Genomic DNA, 19,974 nt, shown 5'->3' with positions numbered 1-19,974 from the left:
TGCTCACACTGCAGACATGCATTCACTTAGCTGCTGTTACAGTGGCAATAGCTATTAAAAAAAAAAAAAGTCATCTCGCATTCGTATCTATTGTCTCTTTTTCAAAAATAAAGTTTCTTTGTTCCGTTTTCTTAAGAGTCTGGAGGGTGTTTGAATGCCGGCAGTCATCCTTTCCCCGTCCTGAAGAGGCTCTGGTTGCAGCTCGCAGGGTTTGGGGAGGTTTGGAGGCTCATGGAACGCTCCTAAAGTTAGTTCAGTTAATCTTACCGGGTTTGATACGGATCCGGCGCACAGGTAGGACACACACACACACCCCCCCACACCCCCTTTCCAATCTCGTTATTAATAACTCCCACAGACAGTCAAAGGGATTAGGAAGCATTTTATATCTTTTGCCTCAGGCCCCTACACGTGCATTACTTGACATGCGAGCAGCATAATACCATAGAATTACTTGATATTGTGCTGTTATTTTTTTGCGAAGCTAAATTCACAATTGTTAACAGGATTCACAGTCAACAACAATACAAAGTGGAGCATTTGCCGGTGTAAAATGGGCACCTCCGGGTCTTAAAGATGCAGTGCCTTAACAAGCAGGTAACCTTGATCAGGACTTGGCCAGAAAGTGAAGGATACCTTCTTTATTGCTGTTAATTGATAAAACTACTGGAAAAATAAGTAATATGCCTACTGGGAAAGGAAAACACGCTTTGATCTCAGCAGAATAAATAGTCTGGGATCTTGAGCAGAAGACCTTGCTGAAGATCTTGGGTTTGACTTTCTTTTAGAAGAGATGTCTCCTCTGATGACTTGATTTTCCTCCACCCTTGCTGTGTTGGTTCGGCATGCTCTGAGAATAATAACTTTTCTCATTATGCTCCCAGCACCGTGTCCTTCACCGCCAGGGTATTTCTTGGCATTGCCTTGTTTGTTCATTAGGATTGACCCTTCTCAGTTTGTACGCTACTGATCAGGCCTGGTTCTCAGAGGCTGCCCTGCCAGGCTGCGAGAGGAAGGTCTTCTTCTATTAATAGCTGCTTATCTTCAGGAAATTTGTTCAGATAATAAATGCTTCTGTAGAAAATAATAAAAATAAGTTAAACCCAAAGCAAGTAATCTGCTGCAGTATTGAAAGTGATTGTCAGTGCATTGGAGGAGAGTTTCAGTGCTGAAACCAGTGTGTTTTGGGAAGATACTGTTGTCTCGCTCTTTCTTGTTCCATGTACGAGTAACCCCAAGTTACTTAGGTCCCCAATAAGCCCAAGGCAGAAATTATGTGCTGTTTGCACATTGCTGTCAGATCAAAACAAAATCCATAGCAATACTTTTTGTAGGGGTTTTCCCCCATTAATAAAACCACTCAAGAACCTGGTTATGGAAGTTGGAGCTCTCCAGTCTTGGTCCCACAGACGATCTTCCTGAGAACATGGCCAGATGGTGAGTGCCCTGACACCTGGGCAGTGCCTTCCATTCCCATGCAGACATTACGCAATTGGAGAGGCAAGAAACTGTAAGTAGCAGTTTTCCCAGATTTCAGTGCAGGGCGTGATCTCCAGAGTTGGCAAGAGAAGGAGGATGCATCTGTCAAAGATGGATGCTGGGGTCCAGAAAAGCCATTCCTAAATTTTCCACAGCTAAAGCAGGCATTACCCCAGCATTCATACTGGCAAAACAGATGGCAGAAAGTGGCACTGCTTGGATGGATGGTCAGCCACTTCTTAGGAAAGTTTCGTCCATTGGGAAGATTTCTTCCCAACTCAGGGAATTAATTCATAAACGTAATGCAGAATTGAAGGACGGGGAAGGGAATGCTTTTCATCATCTTGCAGGTGGCAGAGGAGCCTCTCTCACTTTCCTTTTGCCCCCTAATGCCTGAAGAAACTTCAGGGAGCAGTGCTGGGTATGGTTTTTGAACGGGCGACCAACAGCCAATCTAATCTATTTGACAGTGCCTTTTACTGAATTAGAGGGCATTTCAAGAATAGGCAGTATTCCTGCAACATAAATTGACCCAACGTGATTTGAAACAATTAACCCTCTGATATCAAGAGTCAGGATTTCCTGACCCACAACTCTAATGCATTTTTCATTAGTTCTAACAGCTGGTGAGCACAGCCCTCTGGCCTTAAGAGGTTTATTTCTTTTTTTGGAAGAAAAACTTGTCGTGAACATGAAGAGCGTAGCACAAATAAAACATGGCCATGGTGAAAGCGTAGCAGTAGGCTGTAGTTCATCTGATTCGATCTTTCTCTGCTTCTGTGCAGCCGCTCTCTGTGGGTGTCATACGCTGCTGCTTCATGGAAAAATATAGTTCTGCTTCACGACTCTTGCAATGTCTGCTTGTCTCATAAATTCAAGAGTATATTAGTTGTACTCCTGAATATAGAACTTCTCATAACTGATTTGTTTGGGAGAAGTCACAGATGTCTCTGCAGCAGGAAATGGAGACCACCTCCGTGTATTTAAGTCACTTGTATCTCACTTTTTTAGGGTATAATTGTGAATTATTCTGCATTTGTAATTAATGGGTAGCATCACTGGTGAAGGCTTAGGTTCAAGTGATGTGTCTGCTAAAATAACCTGTCCTGCCCAGTGATGATTCACTATATTATTTTTGTTAAGTTGAAATAAAGCAAAAGAGGAATTGCTAAAATGCTGTCCAGCCTACTGTTCTGTTACAAGGGTAACATGACAAAAACCCTGAATAGTTTATTTTTTTTGGTTGGACACTTTGCTGCATACCTGTAAAATAACGTTTATGTTGCACTTTATTGAATATTTTATTAAAACTTGTGTAATACCCAGATTCTTTCTCTTTTTGGTTTTACTGACTCCATGCGCACTTAGTGTCTTGCATGGTCCAGTGTCTATAAATCTTTGTTGTTTTCATAATGGTTCTAAGTATTGTAATCTGACATTGCATTTATGGTCTGTTGTTTTGTAAATCTGAAACAAGCGTGTATGAAGAGAGGCCCTCTGTGGATAGGAGATGGAGACGCGTTCTGCCCCCGGTGTGTCTGTTTCTGTCAGCCTCTTAATGCATGCGTACGTACACACAGGCACGCACTCCTCTGCTTAATTCTTCTTATGCTGAGTCTCTTGTCTTTACTTGCTCTTTGCTGTTGGTGGCTGTTTGCACTGAATAGATGGATGTGTAAATTGGACCTTGTGGGAGCACTCTCACTTTTCTCAAAGGCTCTTCTGCCGAGCGTTGGACAAACCTGGAAATTACCTTGAATCTTAATTTGGATGGATTTTGTAGAGCTTAATTGTTTGAACATTTTGTAAGTGCGATCATAACGGGGTATTTTATAATATCAGAAAAGATAGTTTTAATAAAGCTGTCTAGAGCTAGAAAGAGGAACTCTTCCTTTGATGCTTCTTTGGTAGATGAAAACATTTTTGTTCAATAGGAGACCAGCATCTTTTTTTCCTCATTTGAGACCAGTTCTGGCAACATACTGATATTCATTCAAATATAAATGCCATATTCACTTTGAAATGCAAATTGTTTAAAGAAAAATAGCATATGGTAGAGGTAAGTACCTTTTCAAATCAGCTCCCACACTTTAGGGATGTGAGTACAGTTAAAATTATTCTTTGGAAAGAATCTGGAGCCTTTGACACATTGAAGCTTGAACTAATCAAGGCTTCCCAGTAAGCATATACACATATCCATATCAAGGAAGCAGTGCTGAGAATACATGGATTAGCATAGTAATTTAACTGCCCCCTGCTAATCAACTTAAGCAACCAGCTGATGCATATATGATGTATTTGAAGAGGCACTCTTTCACAGCTCCAGAATGGGCCAGGTAGCTGACCATGGATTTCATGTTAATGTTGAGATATCTATCTAGCTATCTGTCTACATATAGATATATACACATATGTGTGCGTCTACATGTACAGATGGGGGAGACAACAGATGCAGAATGCATCAAGGCATTGCTTGTAAGAGCTTGATGTAAAGGCTTTATATGCCTAACTCAAAATGCAGTGTTTACTTTTCCATGAGTACTGCTGGCCTCCTCTTTTCAACTGTCTCTTGCTTGTCTGCTAAAAGCTGAGATGATTTCTGCTGTTGAGGCTTTATCCTTGAGCAAAAATAAAGGAGAGTTGCTTTGTGGAGGTCTGGATTTGGGTTTTGCCTGTTATATATATTATAGATGGGGAAAAAAACCATGTATATCTATATATTATAGATGGGGAAAAAACGTAGGACTGTTTCGTAGAAGCTTTGTGCAGCATACAAAGTGTGCAAGAACTTCTACTACTGCTTCCAGTAGTCCTTGTTTTTCTGTGACAGCTTTAGTGCCTGCTGGTGTGGTGGAATACATTTCCTGGGCATGCTGCGATTAGACCGAGAATTGGAAAAATTAGCAATGGGTTGGGAAATAACGATTTTTAAATAAGGTTGTAAGTAACAAGTTTGTGCTGGAGTGGAACACGTTCAGGAGGGGGAGAGGAAAGGGCACACTGTTTTCTGTAGTCCAGGCCTCCTGATATACTCTACCCATGAGTTCTGGCTTGCATGGTGTGATATATCATGAAAATCTTACAGCACGTGAAGAAAGTGGAATTTAACCTTGAGTAAATGTTATGCCAAGGGTTACAGGTAGGAGAGTTATCAGACTGTGGCAGTAGAAAAGACAGAGGTGAGCTGGGTTGCATCATTCGTCATTAAAGTATTACATGATGGGACTTGGCACCTGTTTGTTGCTAGCAGCCCGTGCCTTTCAGAAATGTGAAGTGAAGGAAAAAATCCTATTTGATTTGCAGAGTAAGTCACTTCCTCAGCAGGCTAAAGCTGTAACACGGGGTATGGAGTTCCAGAAGAATGGCACTAAGGTAAACGTAAAGCTTTTGGTGCTGACATGGTGATGTAGAACTCTTGATATTATGCTGGATATCGTATTAAATTTTTGATTTTGCATCATGGTTACAAAGTGACTGGACACTTTTGTTCAAAAATTTGTGAACTAGGTGGAAGATGTCAACGTACAATTACTGCAGCTCTCTGCAGCAGAGTAAAGGGGATGTGTCATCCAGGTGAAGAGGCCCAGTAATTGTTTCCAGCTTCCTGTGATACCTAGGAAACGCTCCATCTTGGCTTTCACGTACCAGTTTTCTCCTTCGTGATCTTTGTTCGGAAGGTGCTCTTGCAGGAATTCATCACATGTAGCTTCCCGTTTTACTAGGCGCAATGTGAAAGATGGCTACAGGCTAAACGTGCGCTTTTGTGGCATTGCTCTTGAGTCTGGCAGGGCTAGATGCTTGTGAAAAAATAAGTTGTTTCCAAAGCCGTTTACCACTAATAATCCTAGGATGCCCCCAAAGATGTTACAGCACAAACAAAGCAAAAGAAAGAATTTGGATTAATCTGCTGTGTACTTGTCATCTGTAAGTTTGATTTGGTAAATTCATTTTCGAAGTTAAAGGCTAATAAAGAAAATCAGAAACAAGACCAGAAAAAACTTGGTAACTTTTCTGTAAGTTCTTTTAAAAACAATAAAAATTTCAAGGACCTCTGGGTATCTCTTATCCTGTGACTGCAACTCATAATGCAGTCAAAGGAACTGCAGCCATTTTGCTGCTTAAGATGTACCAAAGTGCAAATTGTCGAAAATATTTTGAATCAAATGGGAATACAGAGTAGCTTCTGAGCTCAGAAAGGTTGTCTTGTTTCACTTTGGGATGGAAGAAAAAAGAAAAAGCCTGTTTAGTAATTCAGAGACCCCTGGAAATTTTAGTTGAAAGGGACCTCTGGAGATCACCTGCACCATCCTTCTGCTTGAAGAAGCAGGACTGTCACCGGTGTTGGGTAGGTCCAGTTGTGTCTTTGTGTAGCTGAGCTTTGGAAATTTGAGAGGATGGAGATACCCCGGCTTCTTTTGGTAGCTTGTTGCAGTGCTGCATATGAACTTTCCAAGCTGTAGTGTTGCTGCTGTTTTATATCATCTTCAACTAAAAAGCTTTTGGCTCCCCCATCTTTATAAGTGTCCTTCCCATAGCTGTCAGCAGCTATTAAATCAGGCATTATCTTCCCGTTCACCAGACTAAACCACCCCGGCTCGCTCAGCACTCATGGACCATGTGTATATCAGACTTTTGGCTGTCTTGGCAGTTCTTTGCTGGCTCTTTTCCCATGTCCTGACAGTCCTCCTGAAGTGGGGGACCCAGAACTGAGTACAGCGTTTCAGATGCCCATCGTGTTGTGCTCAGCTCGTGGTTTGTGTTGAGTACAGTGTTAACACACATTATGGCATCCGTTGTTGACGTTTGAGTTCTTCACAGCTGGGCTGCTACTCAACCAACTGGTCCCCAGCCTTTGCTACTACACTGTCCCAGGAGCAGAGGTTGGGACTTCTCCGTGTTCAACCATGTGGTGTTTATATTGGCCTAAATCTCAAGTTTCTGGAATCATAGAATAGAATCATAGAATCATTCAGGTTGGAAAAGACCCTTGGGATCATCGAGTCCAACAATCTACCCTACTCTACAAAGTTCTTCCCTACACCATATCCCCCAACACCACATCTAAGCGACTCTTAAACTCATCCAAGGATGGTGACTCAACCACCTCCCTGGGCAGCCTGTTCCAGTGTCTGATCACTCTCACTGTGAAGAATTTCTTCCTAATGTCCAGTCTAAACCTACCCTCTTAGAGTCCATTTGGTCTCAAGCTTTATCATTCATGTCAGTCACTCCCTTTAATTTGGTGTATCATTAAAATAATTAGTTAATGTTCGTAGTTCTTCTGGATTGTGAAAACCAGAGGAAACCCCAGTTGGCTATTTCAAAGTGAGCATCAGCGGCATCACAGAAATTCATTTGGAAGGAGGTATTTCTTATGAGACCTCAAAATGTGTACCGTTACATAGCGTTTCCATTTTCTATTGTGACTTTAAGGTACTGAGCTATAATTTGATCCTCTGCTTTGTACCTTTGTTTCTGTAGGCCTGATTTCTTTGCTGGATGTTTCTTTGGAAAATGTCTTTAGAAGGTGCTAAACCACCAGTACTAGCAAATTGCTTTCAGCTGATGGGGTCAAGCACACAAGAGGAAGAGGACCAGTTGTTCGAGGCATACTTTTTTTTTCTAAAGTTTGGTAGATGATGCTCTGTGGAATCCTTTTGGACAAAAGGGTTGCCCAGGGAAGGTGATTAGAGAGGAATTATGTGCCAGTAGCTAAAGCGCTGCCTTGGGAGGTCCCAGCATAGTTCCAAAATCCACCTTAGACTTTGCATAATTGCACACATTAGTTTTTCTGTATGTATTTCATGTGTACTTTGTAGAGATTGCCAAACAGAAGTTCTTGAGACTGAGTAAGTGCATTCGAGACTCAGGCGTACAGATACTGTAGTGATGGATCTGTGTTAAGGACTAAAGATGAGATTTAGTCTTGGGAAAGGGGAGGAGAGAAAGGGACAATTATGCCAACTCTAATAAACACAAAGTAGTTCACTAAGCTCTGCTGTCTTCCCAAAGGCTGCTCTGGGAAAAGACATAATGATAGAACTGGGAGTCAGGAGATGTGGGTTTTATTTTCAAGTCTGCCACAATCTTCCTTTGTGGCCCTGGGTCATTTAACCTCTGAAAAATGGGGAAAATGATAGCAGATAATTAACAACCTCACAGGAGCATTGAAAATTAATTCATTAATTTTTCTGAACTCATCAGTAGAAGGTGCAATAGAAATGCAGAGTGTTAGGGTATTTTGTAAAATTGTGTCTGTTTCTTTCCCATTACATGTGTTTTTAAAGAGTGTTCTTAAATCCACAGAAGACCTGTGGGGTACCTTTTGAAAGCCTGTCAGGAGGAATGAAGTAAAATATTTGTATCTTTATAATAGGCAAGTCCTGTGCTAGGTATGGAGTAAAATGTGCTCAGAAACCAAAACTGTAGAGCACCCTTTGGTCCATATCAAGTTGTGAGTAAGACCAAGAAAAACCTGAGTTTCTGGAAAGGGTGTTAATTGTCTTGACTCTCAAATTTATTGAACCAGATCATGCTTCTCCTGTTTTATGGTGAGAAACCTGTCCCTGTTGCTCCCCCTCACACACACCTCCCAGCATTTTATTGTCCTAGACCTCGATGATCATGAAAATACTAAAATTATTTCTAGTGCTTACGGGGTAAAGGCTATATTCTTTGTATCTCACCTTTTGTGTTGTAGGCCTTCCATTAGAGTTGTGAAGGGTGTGTTCCTGTGGGACATGACACAGGAATGATATTTGCAGTCAATGGAACAAGCCTCTAGTGCGTGCTTTGTGTCACAACGTTGTTTGAAGATTAAAAAATGAGTAAGCTTTTTGCTTGGTCTCGCAATGCTGGTAGTTATTTGCCTCCCCATCACTGTGTACTTGGCTTCGCTTGGGGGACATACTTAGGTGAAATATTATTTAGAGGTAGATTGTTTTGAACTCCTTAAGTTGGCTTAGTTGTCTCATCTTGGTTGCTTGTGTAAACAGTGGTTTTCAGGAATAAATTTGTTTTCTGTGCACAGTCTGCCTTTCGTGCTCTATCTGTAACAAGCGGAGAGCCTTTACAAAACTGGACTGCTAGCAGGGTTGTGGAAGACAGAGTTTTCCAGAAGGTGAATGAACAGAATGAGCTGACATCTTGAAATTTTAGGCTCTTTTGTCAGAAGTTCCTAGATGAGTTTGAGTGGGCTACTATTTGGTGCCCCACGCTGGTCACGGGACTTTTGTCTTCAGAGTTTCAGGGAGGGCTGCGGTGTTTTTTGTGTTGGTTGAGTAACCTCATTTTCTGCCCTGTAAAGATGCACCCATCCATCTTCATGCAAATCAACTTTTTCTTCTCTATTGACACAATTTGTTTTCCATTTATGTCTAGGGAACGTGACTACTAGCACATCTGTGTCTCAGATGGCAAGTGGGATCAGTCTAGTCTCCTTCAACAGTCGTCCGGATGGTATGCATCAGCGCTCTTACTCGGTCTCCAGTGCAGATCAGTGGAGTGAGGCAACAGTCATTGCAAACTCTGGCATTAGCAGTGGTAAGAAACCTGGAGCTGGGAGGGGTTATCTGCTTTGGGGTGAAGGGGGAGTTCGGTGGTTTGCTTTTTTAAAAAGAGAAGAAGGAAAAAAAAAAAAAGACCTGATGTTCACCCAGGTACTCTGTGGGAGGCCAAACTTCCAGCATCTGAGAGAAAATGGAGAAATTAGATAAAAGAGAACAGGTCAATACAGTCCTTTTCCAGCAGGAAGAGCTAATGTAATTATAATACTGCTTAATTTTAATTTCAGGTATGTAATGTAGGTTGATCACTTGATATTCTTGTTTCCTTACTCTGCGTGGTAGGTAGTAGCAGTAAATTACCCCTCGCACCTTTTCATGAGCATGTCCTTTCTCGGCTGTGATATTGCTTTCATGAATTCACACTACTGATATAGCTGTAGCGTTTTCTCTGTGGAGTGTTTAATGGTATTAAAAGGAGCAAACGCCATTCCAGATGAGGTTTTGCAATGATCAGATTGTAACAGTGAAACAGGCGTTGTTGTTTTTAATGGGCATGCATGGTATTTGGTAACAAAATGGTGCATCTGGCCTCAACAGAGTGCCTGGTCATCTCTCACGAACAGCAGGTTGAGAGAGGTCATCCTTCCCCTCTGCTCTGCCCTGGTGACCTGGGAGACCTGGTGGACAATAGGATGACCATGAGCCAACAATATGCCCTTGTGGCCAAGAAGGCCAATGGCATCCTGGGGTGCATCAGGAAGAGTGTGACCAGCAGGTGGAGGAAGGTCATCCTCCCCTCTACTCTGCCCTGGTGAGGCCCCATCTGGAGCACTGGGTCCAGTTCTGGGCTCCCCAGTTCAAGAAGGACAGGGAACTGCTGGAGAGGGTACAGCAGAGGGCTACAAAGATGATGAGTGACCTGGCGCATCTCCCTTATGAGGAGAGGCTGAGGGACTTGGGTCTTTTTAGTCTGGAGAAGAGAAGGCTGAGGGGGGATCTGATCAATGGTTATAAATACTTCAAGGGAGGGTGTCAAGAGGATGGGGCCGGTCTTTTTTCAGTGGTGCCCAGGGACAGGACAAGAGGAAATGGGCACAAACTTGAATAGAAGAAGTTCCACCTAAACTTGAGGAGGAACTTCTTTCCTGTGAGGGTGGCAGAGCCCTGGAAGAGGCTGCCCAGGGAGGTGGTGGAGTCTCCTTCTCTGGAGACATTCCCAACCCACCTGGACACGTTCCTGTGGGACCTGCTCTGGGTGGACCTGCTTTGGCAGGGGGGTTGGACTAGATGATCTCCAGAGGTCCCTTCCAACCCCATGTGATTCTGTGATTCTGGGAAGGACAGAGATATAATGCTCTTCACCTATACCTGACCTGCTGCCTATGCAAATGAGAGCATCCTTGGAGCAGCCGCAGTGGGTGGGTTGGGATTCGGGTGTTTCTGTCGCGGTGTGCTGCAGAGATGGTTCATACAAGTGAAACCCATGTGTCCAGGAGCATGGGTTTTAATGGGCAGTTGGACCAAGCATGGAAAGTTCATCCAACAGAGGGGAGAAGGAGATGAGTGTATGAAAGAGAAATAAAAACTGAGAAGAAAGTGGGAATATGGATAACGGGGAGAAATTTGAATAGGACGGGAGAAGGGGGGAGGATAGCTGTTTCTGATGGCTATCCCTAAAATACGGAGAATTATAGGAGTATGAGAACTATTTCACATGTCCCAGATATATATATATATATGTCTGTGTGTATTTAAATATATATGTAGGTATCTGTATAAGCTTTGAATTGACTGTAGCCTTGCTACTATCTCGGGGTTTTTAAGAAGCTTTGGACAGTTTTTCAGTGCCACCTTATGAGAACAGAGAGTTTAAAATCTTGGTCAGCTTGGCTCTGAGTGGCATTCATTCTCAAGTTTGTAGTTCCTGAAGCACATACACTTCTGGAGCTCTAAACTTGTGGGTAGCATCTTCAGGAGTGTGATATTTACATCAAAATGGTACAGATTTTGACCAAGAATTTTTTAAAGCAAGCATCCCTTTTTTTCCAGCCTTGGTGATAGCCAGAGATACTGCTAAACGGCGTGATAAAATGCTTCAGCACTTCTCTTCTGTGTCAACCCAACTCACCCCTTCCTTTGGAAACCAGTTAGTCTTTTAGGGCAATCAGTACTGCCCTACATGGATTCCTTCAGACTGAACTGGTTTCACAATTCAGGCGATTGTATTTCTCTCTCTTCTTCCCGAGCTGCTTCGTCGTTTTATTTCACCTAAGTTCCACTTCCCTTTTAAAAGGTTGTATCAAAGTTGTGTCTTTTTGCGACCTTCTTTTATGCCGCAGCTATTGTTTGCACTAGAAGGAAGGCATGTAAAAACCAAGATGTAGTCTTTGGTCCTTGACAGCTGGCATACCTACGGACAGGTGAGCAGATGCCATCCCCTTGATTCTTAGTGCCAGATGTGACAACTGAGGGTGCAGTAGAGGATAGTCTTCAAAATGCAGAATTCAAGAGTTCCTGAAGGTGGCAAGTAATTAATATGTGGAAAAGTGGAAATCTAACCTAAATTCCTGCCTCCTCCCTCCCCTTTTATTTCATAATGCTGTTTCTGTTTTTGTGATGTTTGCTGGACTTTTCTTTTGCTCCTGATGCTGCACTTCAGCTAGTTTCAAATTCCTGTGAAGGAAACCTTTTCTCCTACATGAGCTCTGTACTCCCAAGTCTGTGCAGTACCTTTTCTGACTTGACGTTCATATGTGATTACTTCTGGATCAAAAGAGACGACAGCTAGAATTATCTATGAAATATGTATTCAAAAAACGCACATGGCTGGTGGGTACTTCTGAATAAGCCTGACTCGAATAGTTTCTTGCAGAGGTTATAATTTAAAAAAAAAAAAAAAAAAAAAGAAAGAAAGAAAATAAAAGTTGCTTTTTTAAAAAATATGTGGGGAAAATTGGACTAACAGTGAGTTTTAGGCAACTAAGGGTCAGCAGAAACAGAAGTATAGCGATAAAACTGCTACAAAGCCTCAAGAATAATTCATTGCTATCAGTGTATCATCTTTCGATAAGCTCATAGATGTGTCCTTTATGCTGGCAAGTTGACGCATGAAAAACTCTTTTTAATTTCAGGGGTTTTTTCCTCCATTAAAAGATTTTTGAATTTTAGTCATAAAAAGATAATACTGTGAGAGCAGCAGGTGCGGTGAGAAGCTAAGCATCTTTTGGAATTCAAATGCCAATGTACTGGAGAATATGCCTGGTTATTGTCACATGGTTTTATTGTAGACAAAATAACATATTGGGATTCAATTTTTCTCTGCACCTTTTTTTCACATTAAATTAATACTTTGTGTGGCTCTGGAGAACTTTTCAAAGTCTTCCAAACCAGACCTTTGGTTTCCTGGGGCTTCTGTCTTTCAAGCAGCTGTGAACATCTCCTAATTAGATAAATTACTTTGTAGTGGGCAGAGCCACAAAACAGGAGGTGCTGGTTAAATTAAAGGGGAAAAATAGAAAAATCCATTCTCTGAAATGGAATGCCCCACTGCTTTATGACTATTACTGTTGTAAGGTTTTACATTTAAGTACCTGAGGTTTAAAATTAAATGTCTAATATAATTTGGCACTGGTAACATGAAGCCTGTGACTGCCCTCAGAGAAAATCTAGACAGCTTAGTTCAGTGTTTCAAATTGCTGTCTGCTTGATAGTGAGCAGATCATGCAAGTGGCTCACTATTTAGCTAAATACCACCCGCTGTTCAGCATCATTTTAAATGCAATAACATATTTGCCTTAAAAACTCAGAAATTTAAAAAGGCTGTTCCAGCAGCACATGAAAAATTAATTCTTTTTACTTTTTTTTTTTTCCTTAGTCTTGTAAGTACTGACAGAAGTAATTTTTGCAGTAAGAGAGAATAAAAACTGAGGGCAGTAAATCCCCGTCCACGAACCTCTTGTGTAGATTCTTTATGGACCCAGAATTGATCTACATGTCAGATCCTGATGTAGTTTAAACTGTTTATCACCCTAATGGTGGTAGAGAAAGAATGAACATCAACTTATAATCCTCCATGAAAGAAATTGGTGTTTGCAGTCAATGAAGGAGCAGCTTAGCTTTATTGATAGATTTAGAACAATTAGTGCTGCTGCAACTATTGGCCAAGAGGTTTTCCTGGATCGCATTGGAAGCCTGCAATTTTTTTTCTTTGATAAATCTTTTCCTTGATGGATTTTTTTTTTATTATTTTTTTTTTTTCACCCGGAATTATCTATAGTTGCTCACTGCTGGGGAATAAGAGGGTTGTGCGGTCTCAGGGGAACCATTTGTAACCTGTTCAGGTGTTAGTTCGGTTCAAGAATGTGAATCTGTGTGGTTCCTCCTCTGCAAATTCACTTCTTATTTTATTCCGTACATTCTTTTTCTTCTTCAAATTTTCTTAGCTAGGAAAAGCAGGACTGTTATAAGGAATTGAGGAAAAGCTGGCCAGGAGTACTGTGGTGAGGCATCTCAAACTTGAGTACAAAATGCAGTTTTTTCTGATGGAAAACATATTAATATTAACAAGTGGTGTTGCTGCCATTAGTAAGAGATGGTGCTGTTCTACAGTCTTCACAATTTGTACATCTCTAAAGAACTTGAGAAACATGCCCTCAAACTTAGCATCAGAGCTTGCTTTTTTTTTTTTAATGGAAGAAACCACAGCCAGCTGTGTTATATTGCAAAAATTAGGTTCATGAGGCTTAGCTCACAGAAGACTGAGGATGCTATTCCCTGCCTGGGGATGAAGAAGTAGCTTGTTCATTCTCTTTTTAAATGTCAGGTTTTATAGTTTGGCTTCCAAGACTGTGTCCTGAGAATATCAGAGGGAATAGTTTCTTTCTTAAAGTTATAAAATTAAGCTCTTCTGAAACAGTGCTGCAAACAGTAGTTTGCATGGGACAGGGATTTCTTTCCTCTGGACTTGTAAATTGTCATTTGAATTCTAGCATGATGTAAAATTCTGCAGTAAATCAAATATCTGTTTAAATATCAGCCACTTAGGCTTTATCACTGTACAATTGCTTGTACGGGCCATTTGATCTTGGCTGTAATTTATGTAAGTTGTAATACCTGGTGTCTTTTGAGTTTCTAACAGTTTGGTGTTAGGGTTTATTAATGTGAAATTGAGTTCTCACTGTGCCATGGAGTATGAGAGGTCATTGGAGTGTTTATAGTAATGCAGACCTTACAGCTTGCCTTCCTTTTCTGATCATAAGCACTTGGAATGATTAAATGATGGAGACTTGCGCTATACATTGAAAAAGAAAATGGTTCAACTTGTATTGACAGGCAGAACACTTTCATTTCAAAAGTGAACCAGAAAACGCTGTTTAGAGTTGTTTGAATTCAATAGACAAGTTCTTGCATAGGATTGTCATTTTATCATTCCAAATAGATTTATAGAGTTTCAGAATTATTTGTGTCAAGTGTATATAGATGGTTTAAGTTGGAAGAGCTTTTCCTCCTTTTTAAAGAAGGAAATAATTACTTAAAATCAAATATGAAGTAATTTTCTTCTTTTTTTCTAGCTACTCTAGAGCTACTCTGGGGTTTCCTGCAGTTAATAATATTTAATATTGCAAAATTTGCCACGTGCAAGACAGTATATGTGCAAGTAGTTTACACTGTCTTTAAGAAAAGGAAGGGAAAGGGAATATTCATGTAATTTTCACAGCCTTTTGTTATCAACAGACACGTTGCTTCTGACAAATACTTCCGGAGGGAAACTTTGTCAAGGTAAACTCTGCTAACGGCTTTGCTTTCTGAACAGCCGAGCATACCTTGAGGAAACTTGAGTACTATTTTTTAGCAATTTCTGAAAAATGATCCCCTTTCAACAGGAGGTTGCATACACAAAAAAAATCCAGTATTCAAATTTAGTAGGCATTTTTAATGAGCTCGTAGTTGAAGTAGCCCAGTCAACCAGAAATACTGAAAAAATCACAACAACATCCTAGGAAGGTGGACTCCCACCATTGTAGTGTCTATACCTTTACTAAGTCAAGAAAGCGAATTAGGAAGCAGGTATTTTCCCAGAATTGCTGTAGCGCCTTCCTTGTGGCTAATACTACATGGCAAGAGCTACCCTGCAGGACTTCACATTTCAGATCAATTTTAATTTATACAGGGGGAAATGCAGTTTTGCAACCTATGGCTCCCTGAAATAATGTCAGGCTTGCAGGGCAAGGTTGCAGGCTTGCAGGTTGCTGTGTGTTGGATGACAAGTAAGTTCTTAAAATAATAAATTGGTCTTGAACTTCATCCTTGGTTTCAAAGCAAATTATGAGTTGCTGCTCCTCTTTCTTGAGAAAAAGGACAGGAATATTGTTATCACGTTTTCACAATTAACGGAATTTGCCAAATTGCCCAAGCAATCTGCCAGCACCACCTTATTTAGATTATAATTTCAGCAGTTTTCGCTTGTGCAAATTTCATTCTCTCTGAGCATTGTGTATCTCCTTCTGGATCCTCACCATAAAGTATGTGAGGTTGAGACAAGACATTTGCAGCTAGATATTCTTATTATTATTCTCATAGTTGTGTCACTCATCATTTTTTCATTGCAGCATGAGGAAAAGGAGAATACCAAAGACAGCCTGAAATAAAGAAATAAGACTCTAGAAGTGGTGGTGTTTCATGAGGGTGTCAAGAGGATGGGGCCGGTCTTTTTTCAGTGGTGCCCGGAGACAGGACAAGAGGAAATGGGCACAAACTTGAATATAAGAAATTCCACCTAAACATGAGGAGGAACTTCTTTCCTGTGAGGGTGGCAGAGCCCTGGAAGAGGCTGCCCAGGGAGGTGGTGGAGTCTCCTTCTCTGGAGACATTCAAACCCACCTGGACACGTTCCTGTGCAACCTGCTCTGGGTGGACCTGCTTTGGCAGGGGAGGTTGGACTGGAATGATTTCCAGAGGTCCCTTCCAACCCCATGTGATTCTGTGGTCCATACTGGTTTCTAGAACTTTTTAAAGGAGGAGAAAGCAGTATCATTCAGCACTCAGCTAGAAAGAGGAGGTCAGCAAGAAAATCTGATTATTGTCTGACAGCTTGAGCATTCGTCAGGAAAGCCTCATGTTGCCTGTGCCCTGCCTGAGCCTGAAGGCAGGTGGAGAGGGGAAACGTGAAGTTTCTGAGATGTGAGCAGACATCCCATTTGTTTTTTCACCGAGCTTTCTTCTCCAAAATGGTGTTGGCATAAGGATAAGTTCTCTGAAAAGGATTTCAGAGCGTTAAACTAAACGATGCTTTCTGCCCATGGCTCTTGTAGGAATATGTTAGTGTCCAGAAGTAGGAGGAGCCAATGCTTACCCGTTCCATTTTGTAGACCATAAGAATCTCAATTGAACGAGAAAGTAAGGTTACATTTCTTGAGGAGATTCCTACCAGGTTCACAAAATACAAGCGCTTACCTTATGTTCTCTGGGTATGTGCTTGTTGTCGAAATGATGGAAGAAAAGATGGAGGAAAACCTGTCGTACAGAAGAAGAGCACTGAGGTGTTCCTGAAATTCTGCCTAAGTGGAGTGCTAAAAATAAAAAAAAAGTAACCAAGGGGCAAAACCTCTTGGGTCTGCCACCTCTGTGCCATAGGGGTTCAAACGCTGCTGGCTTGCTTACTGCTTTCACTACGTCTTTCACCAGGTCGTGCAGGCTGTGGGCTGCAGCTCAGTGTACCTCAAACTGTAGATGAGCTGTTGCCATTTGGTCCCGCTGGACTTCGCATCCGTTGGGGAACACGTTCCTTCACGATGACTTAAAAGAATGAAAGATGTGAAAGTGGTTCTTCTGGTTTTGTGTCCGTGGTGGACAGGGAAATGGTACCAATAAGCCCTTGAGGCTTAAACTGAGCTGTGTCCTGATGTTGCTTTCAGGAGGAAAGCAGCACTATTGGGTATGTGGGAGTTTCTACACAGCTTTGCTGGGTTTCAACTGAGTAATTCTCTATTTACCTCATCTTGCTGTTTAGATCCTGGACCGTATTATATGGATTTTTACAATTCTGCAGTCCTCCAGAAACCCATCTGCTTTTCTTGTTTAAGATCCTCTTCTTTCCGCGCCCTCCCTCCCCCCGATTAAAATATAATGAATTGTTGCATTCAGCAATTAAATCCTGTGCTTGATTCCAAAATGGCAAGAAATGTGAGTTTTCATCTTCAGATAATTTGACACTGGCAACCTCCTGCTCGTCTTAATCTTGTTCACAGCCTGAAGTGCCAAATGTCTGTCAGTAAATTGTTTATGTGACTAAATTAACTTTTTGAGTGGAACTATAAAGCTTTGTTTTTTCCTGACATTAACTTATGGATGTCTAAATGTGTATTTTGCATTTAGTTTTGCTTAAAATTTAAACTGAAATAGGAAAGCGTATGGCATGTTCCTTATAATAGGGAGAAAAAGATGATTTTTTTTCTGGTTACTGATGTTGATTAATCTGACTTGATTGTCTAGCAGTGTTCAATAAATCAGTGGGTTTTGTGCCTCTAGCTGGGTTTAGTTGTCACACCTTCTCCATTTGTCCCCACGCATGAGAAAAGGGGGAAAAAAAACCCAAACGCCTCAGACCAAAGCGCTTTATTTTTATTACGGAGCATAAACTTCAGCCTGACAGGACAGTGAGAATAGTGAAGGTTCTCTTTACCAGGTCTTCAAGCTCGTGTCTGGGAGACGCTCCTTGCTCCTGACCTTTCAGGCGCAGGGTTCGTGTGTTGCAGTGATCCACTCGTGGTATTTAACCACTGCAGGAAGTCAGGACTTACCAAGTAAGGAAAGTAAGTAAGGATACCCAGTACTGATATCACTAGAAACAGGGGGACTTAACTTCAGGTTGTGTTTTAAAATACATATATATAGATATGTGTATCCATAGCTGTCTCCTTGTCTGACTTCAGCTGCAAGCTGTTTCTCTGTAACTCGGGTGCTTGACGTTTGACAGATACTGCGCTTAAAAGCCTGTAAAAATATATTCCGTTCTCTTTCTATATTAGTATCTGTCAGAATGGAAGGGTTAATACTGAAGGTGATCGCCCCCCTGTACAAAGTAAATTCTTTATCAGGGAAGCCGTCCTGTAATCTCATTTGTATAAAAAGATAGTTTGGGTTCTTTTATATGCTTTTAGTTTTAAGATTGCTTTACCTGTAAATGGTTACAGTTTGGAATGAGATTTGCTGTGATATTTCTTGTCTGGTCTGTCACCAGATAGTTTGAGATAGAGGATCAGCTGTGATTGTTTTTCCTGGTATCTCAAGAATAAATGTGACCCGTGGTCTTAAAATGCTTGAATAATGGCTGAGACATCAACACATGGACTGTATTCAACAGCAGCAGCAGGACGAATCTTCTGGCACTAGCTATTTAAAGCTGAAGAGCTGCATTTGATGTGAGGATGCCTGTATGCAGTCAGGAGTGATGTATTTTGATAAATTATAATTGCAAGGAAATAAGTACACGAGCTGGATTCACACAGTGTCCTATGGGAGTTTATGAACTTTGAAAAATAAAATCTTGTTTACAGAGAGTAATATAAATTGAGAGATGCATTCTCAAATAAACATAGAGGAAAGACATAATACTGCAAGAGCTAAGTGTGACACTCTATAAACTCAGCTAATTCAAATAAAGTGACTTAAAAATTTAACAAGCCCAGTGCATTACGTATTTAAGGACCTTATAAGTAAGACTTAAGCAGGGAAATTAGTAAACTTCCCAGATCAGTATACTTGTATTTTTCTTAATATTTTTATCTAAATTTATATAATAATAATGTAAATTTTAAATTTCTATAAAGTTTAGTAAAGTTTTACACATAAAGTTGAGAAAGTAAGAAGTTAATGCATAGCTACCATTGGAGTAAATCCTGATTTCAGAATTTCTTCTTTTTATGTCCATACTTTGGTAGTTCAAATAGATGCTTGTAATGATTAGATTTCTTTTCCAATGTATTTCCGGAAACACACTGCTTTGATTTGGCAGGATCTGGGCAAAGCGTGTGCAAGAAACACACACGATGCTTTTATTTCTTCTCCAGCTTAGTGAAGTTCGCGTTCCAATTAACGTGAGAGCGGTTGTCTCATCAAGCATGTCTATTTGCAGGCTCAGTTTCTTTCCAGTCCAGATCACAGAGCACGGAGTACAAGGATGATATGTATATGTTACCTATGGAATCCAAGGCTTCAAAGCTGCTTCACAGCATATACAGTTCAAGGAGTGAAAGAAGCCTCTGTGTTAAATCCGATACACAACTCCTTCACAACCTGCTGATTGTTGGGGGGACAGCTGAAGCACAGAGATCTGGCCTTCCTTGCAGGTGGAAGAGCATCTCCTTTCAAGTCTCTGGGCCCTTCATTTGTTACAGTTGATATCATCTCTTAATTCAGCGATCGTGTGTGCCACCCACCGTCCGGGTCAATGAGGAGTATCCAGTTCACAAGTTTCTCTAGGCGAGTGGCTTTTCTGGTGCATGGATTTTGTCAGGGCAAAAGAAGGGCCCTGACTTGGGTTATCTAAACCCTTAGAAGAGCTGGTTAAGAGCTAGAAAGAGTGCTTGATTAAATTTAAAAGTTTTAAAAAAAAAAAAACTTTGTCAATGGCAGTATGTCATCTGACACCTATAAAAGGTAGCAAAGACATAGCTTTATGTTAAGAGCTTTACTTTTCAGCTATAGGTTTCTGCAGTAGGGAAATGTTCGGGTTTGCCTTTGATTAAGAGTATCTCTGCTGTTGCTTCCATTATTTCTTTCCCTTTATGACACTGGAGCCCGTGGCATATGTTACCAGGAAAGCCTCAGCCTTTTCCTACCTAGCATGATGCAATTAACTGCCTATTTGCTATACAGCTTTAATTGTAAAATGTTAATAGTGGAAGTCTCGATTTTTCCCAAAACACTGATATTAGGGCTTGTCACTGAAGTCTTGTGGACTGAGAGTGGAGAGTTTCCTAACCTCTTCCCA

At 41.0% G+C, this 19,974-nt stretch overlaps 1 protein-coding gene across 2 annotated transcripts in view; it reads left to right on the top strand.

The window, feature by feature from the left end:
• AGAP1 (ArfGAP with GTPase domain, ankyrin repeat and PH domain 1) overlaps positions 1–19,974 on the top strand; it is a 403,044-nt gene that overhangs the window by 278,530 nt on the left and 104,540 nt on the right. Inside the window, exon 12 of one of the 2 annotated variants that reach the window (XM_074145831.1) lies at positions 8,860–9,021. The exons of the other annotated variant lie outside the window; for it this stretch is intronic. Coding sequence (XP_074001932.1) covers positions 8,860–9,021 — 162 coding nt within the window. The remainder of the gene's footprint in view (positions 1–8,859; positions 9,022–19,974) is intronic. 2 annotated transcript variants of the gene reach the window in all.

This window comes from Numenius arquata, chromosome 3, assembly GCF_964106895.1.
Source record: "Numenius arquata chromosome 3, bNumArq3.hap1.1, whole genome shotgun sequence".
Lineage (NCBI taxonomy): Eukaryota > Metazoa > Chordata > Aves > Charadriiformes > Scolopacidae > Numenius > Numenius arquata.
The sequence above is the reverse complement of the archived record's forward strand: the minus strand, read 5'-3'. Positions and strand labels throughout refer to the sequence as shown.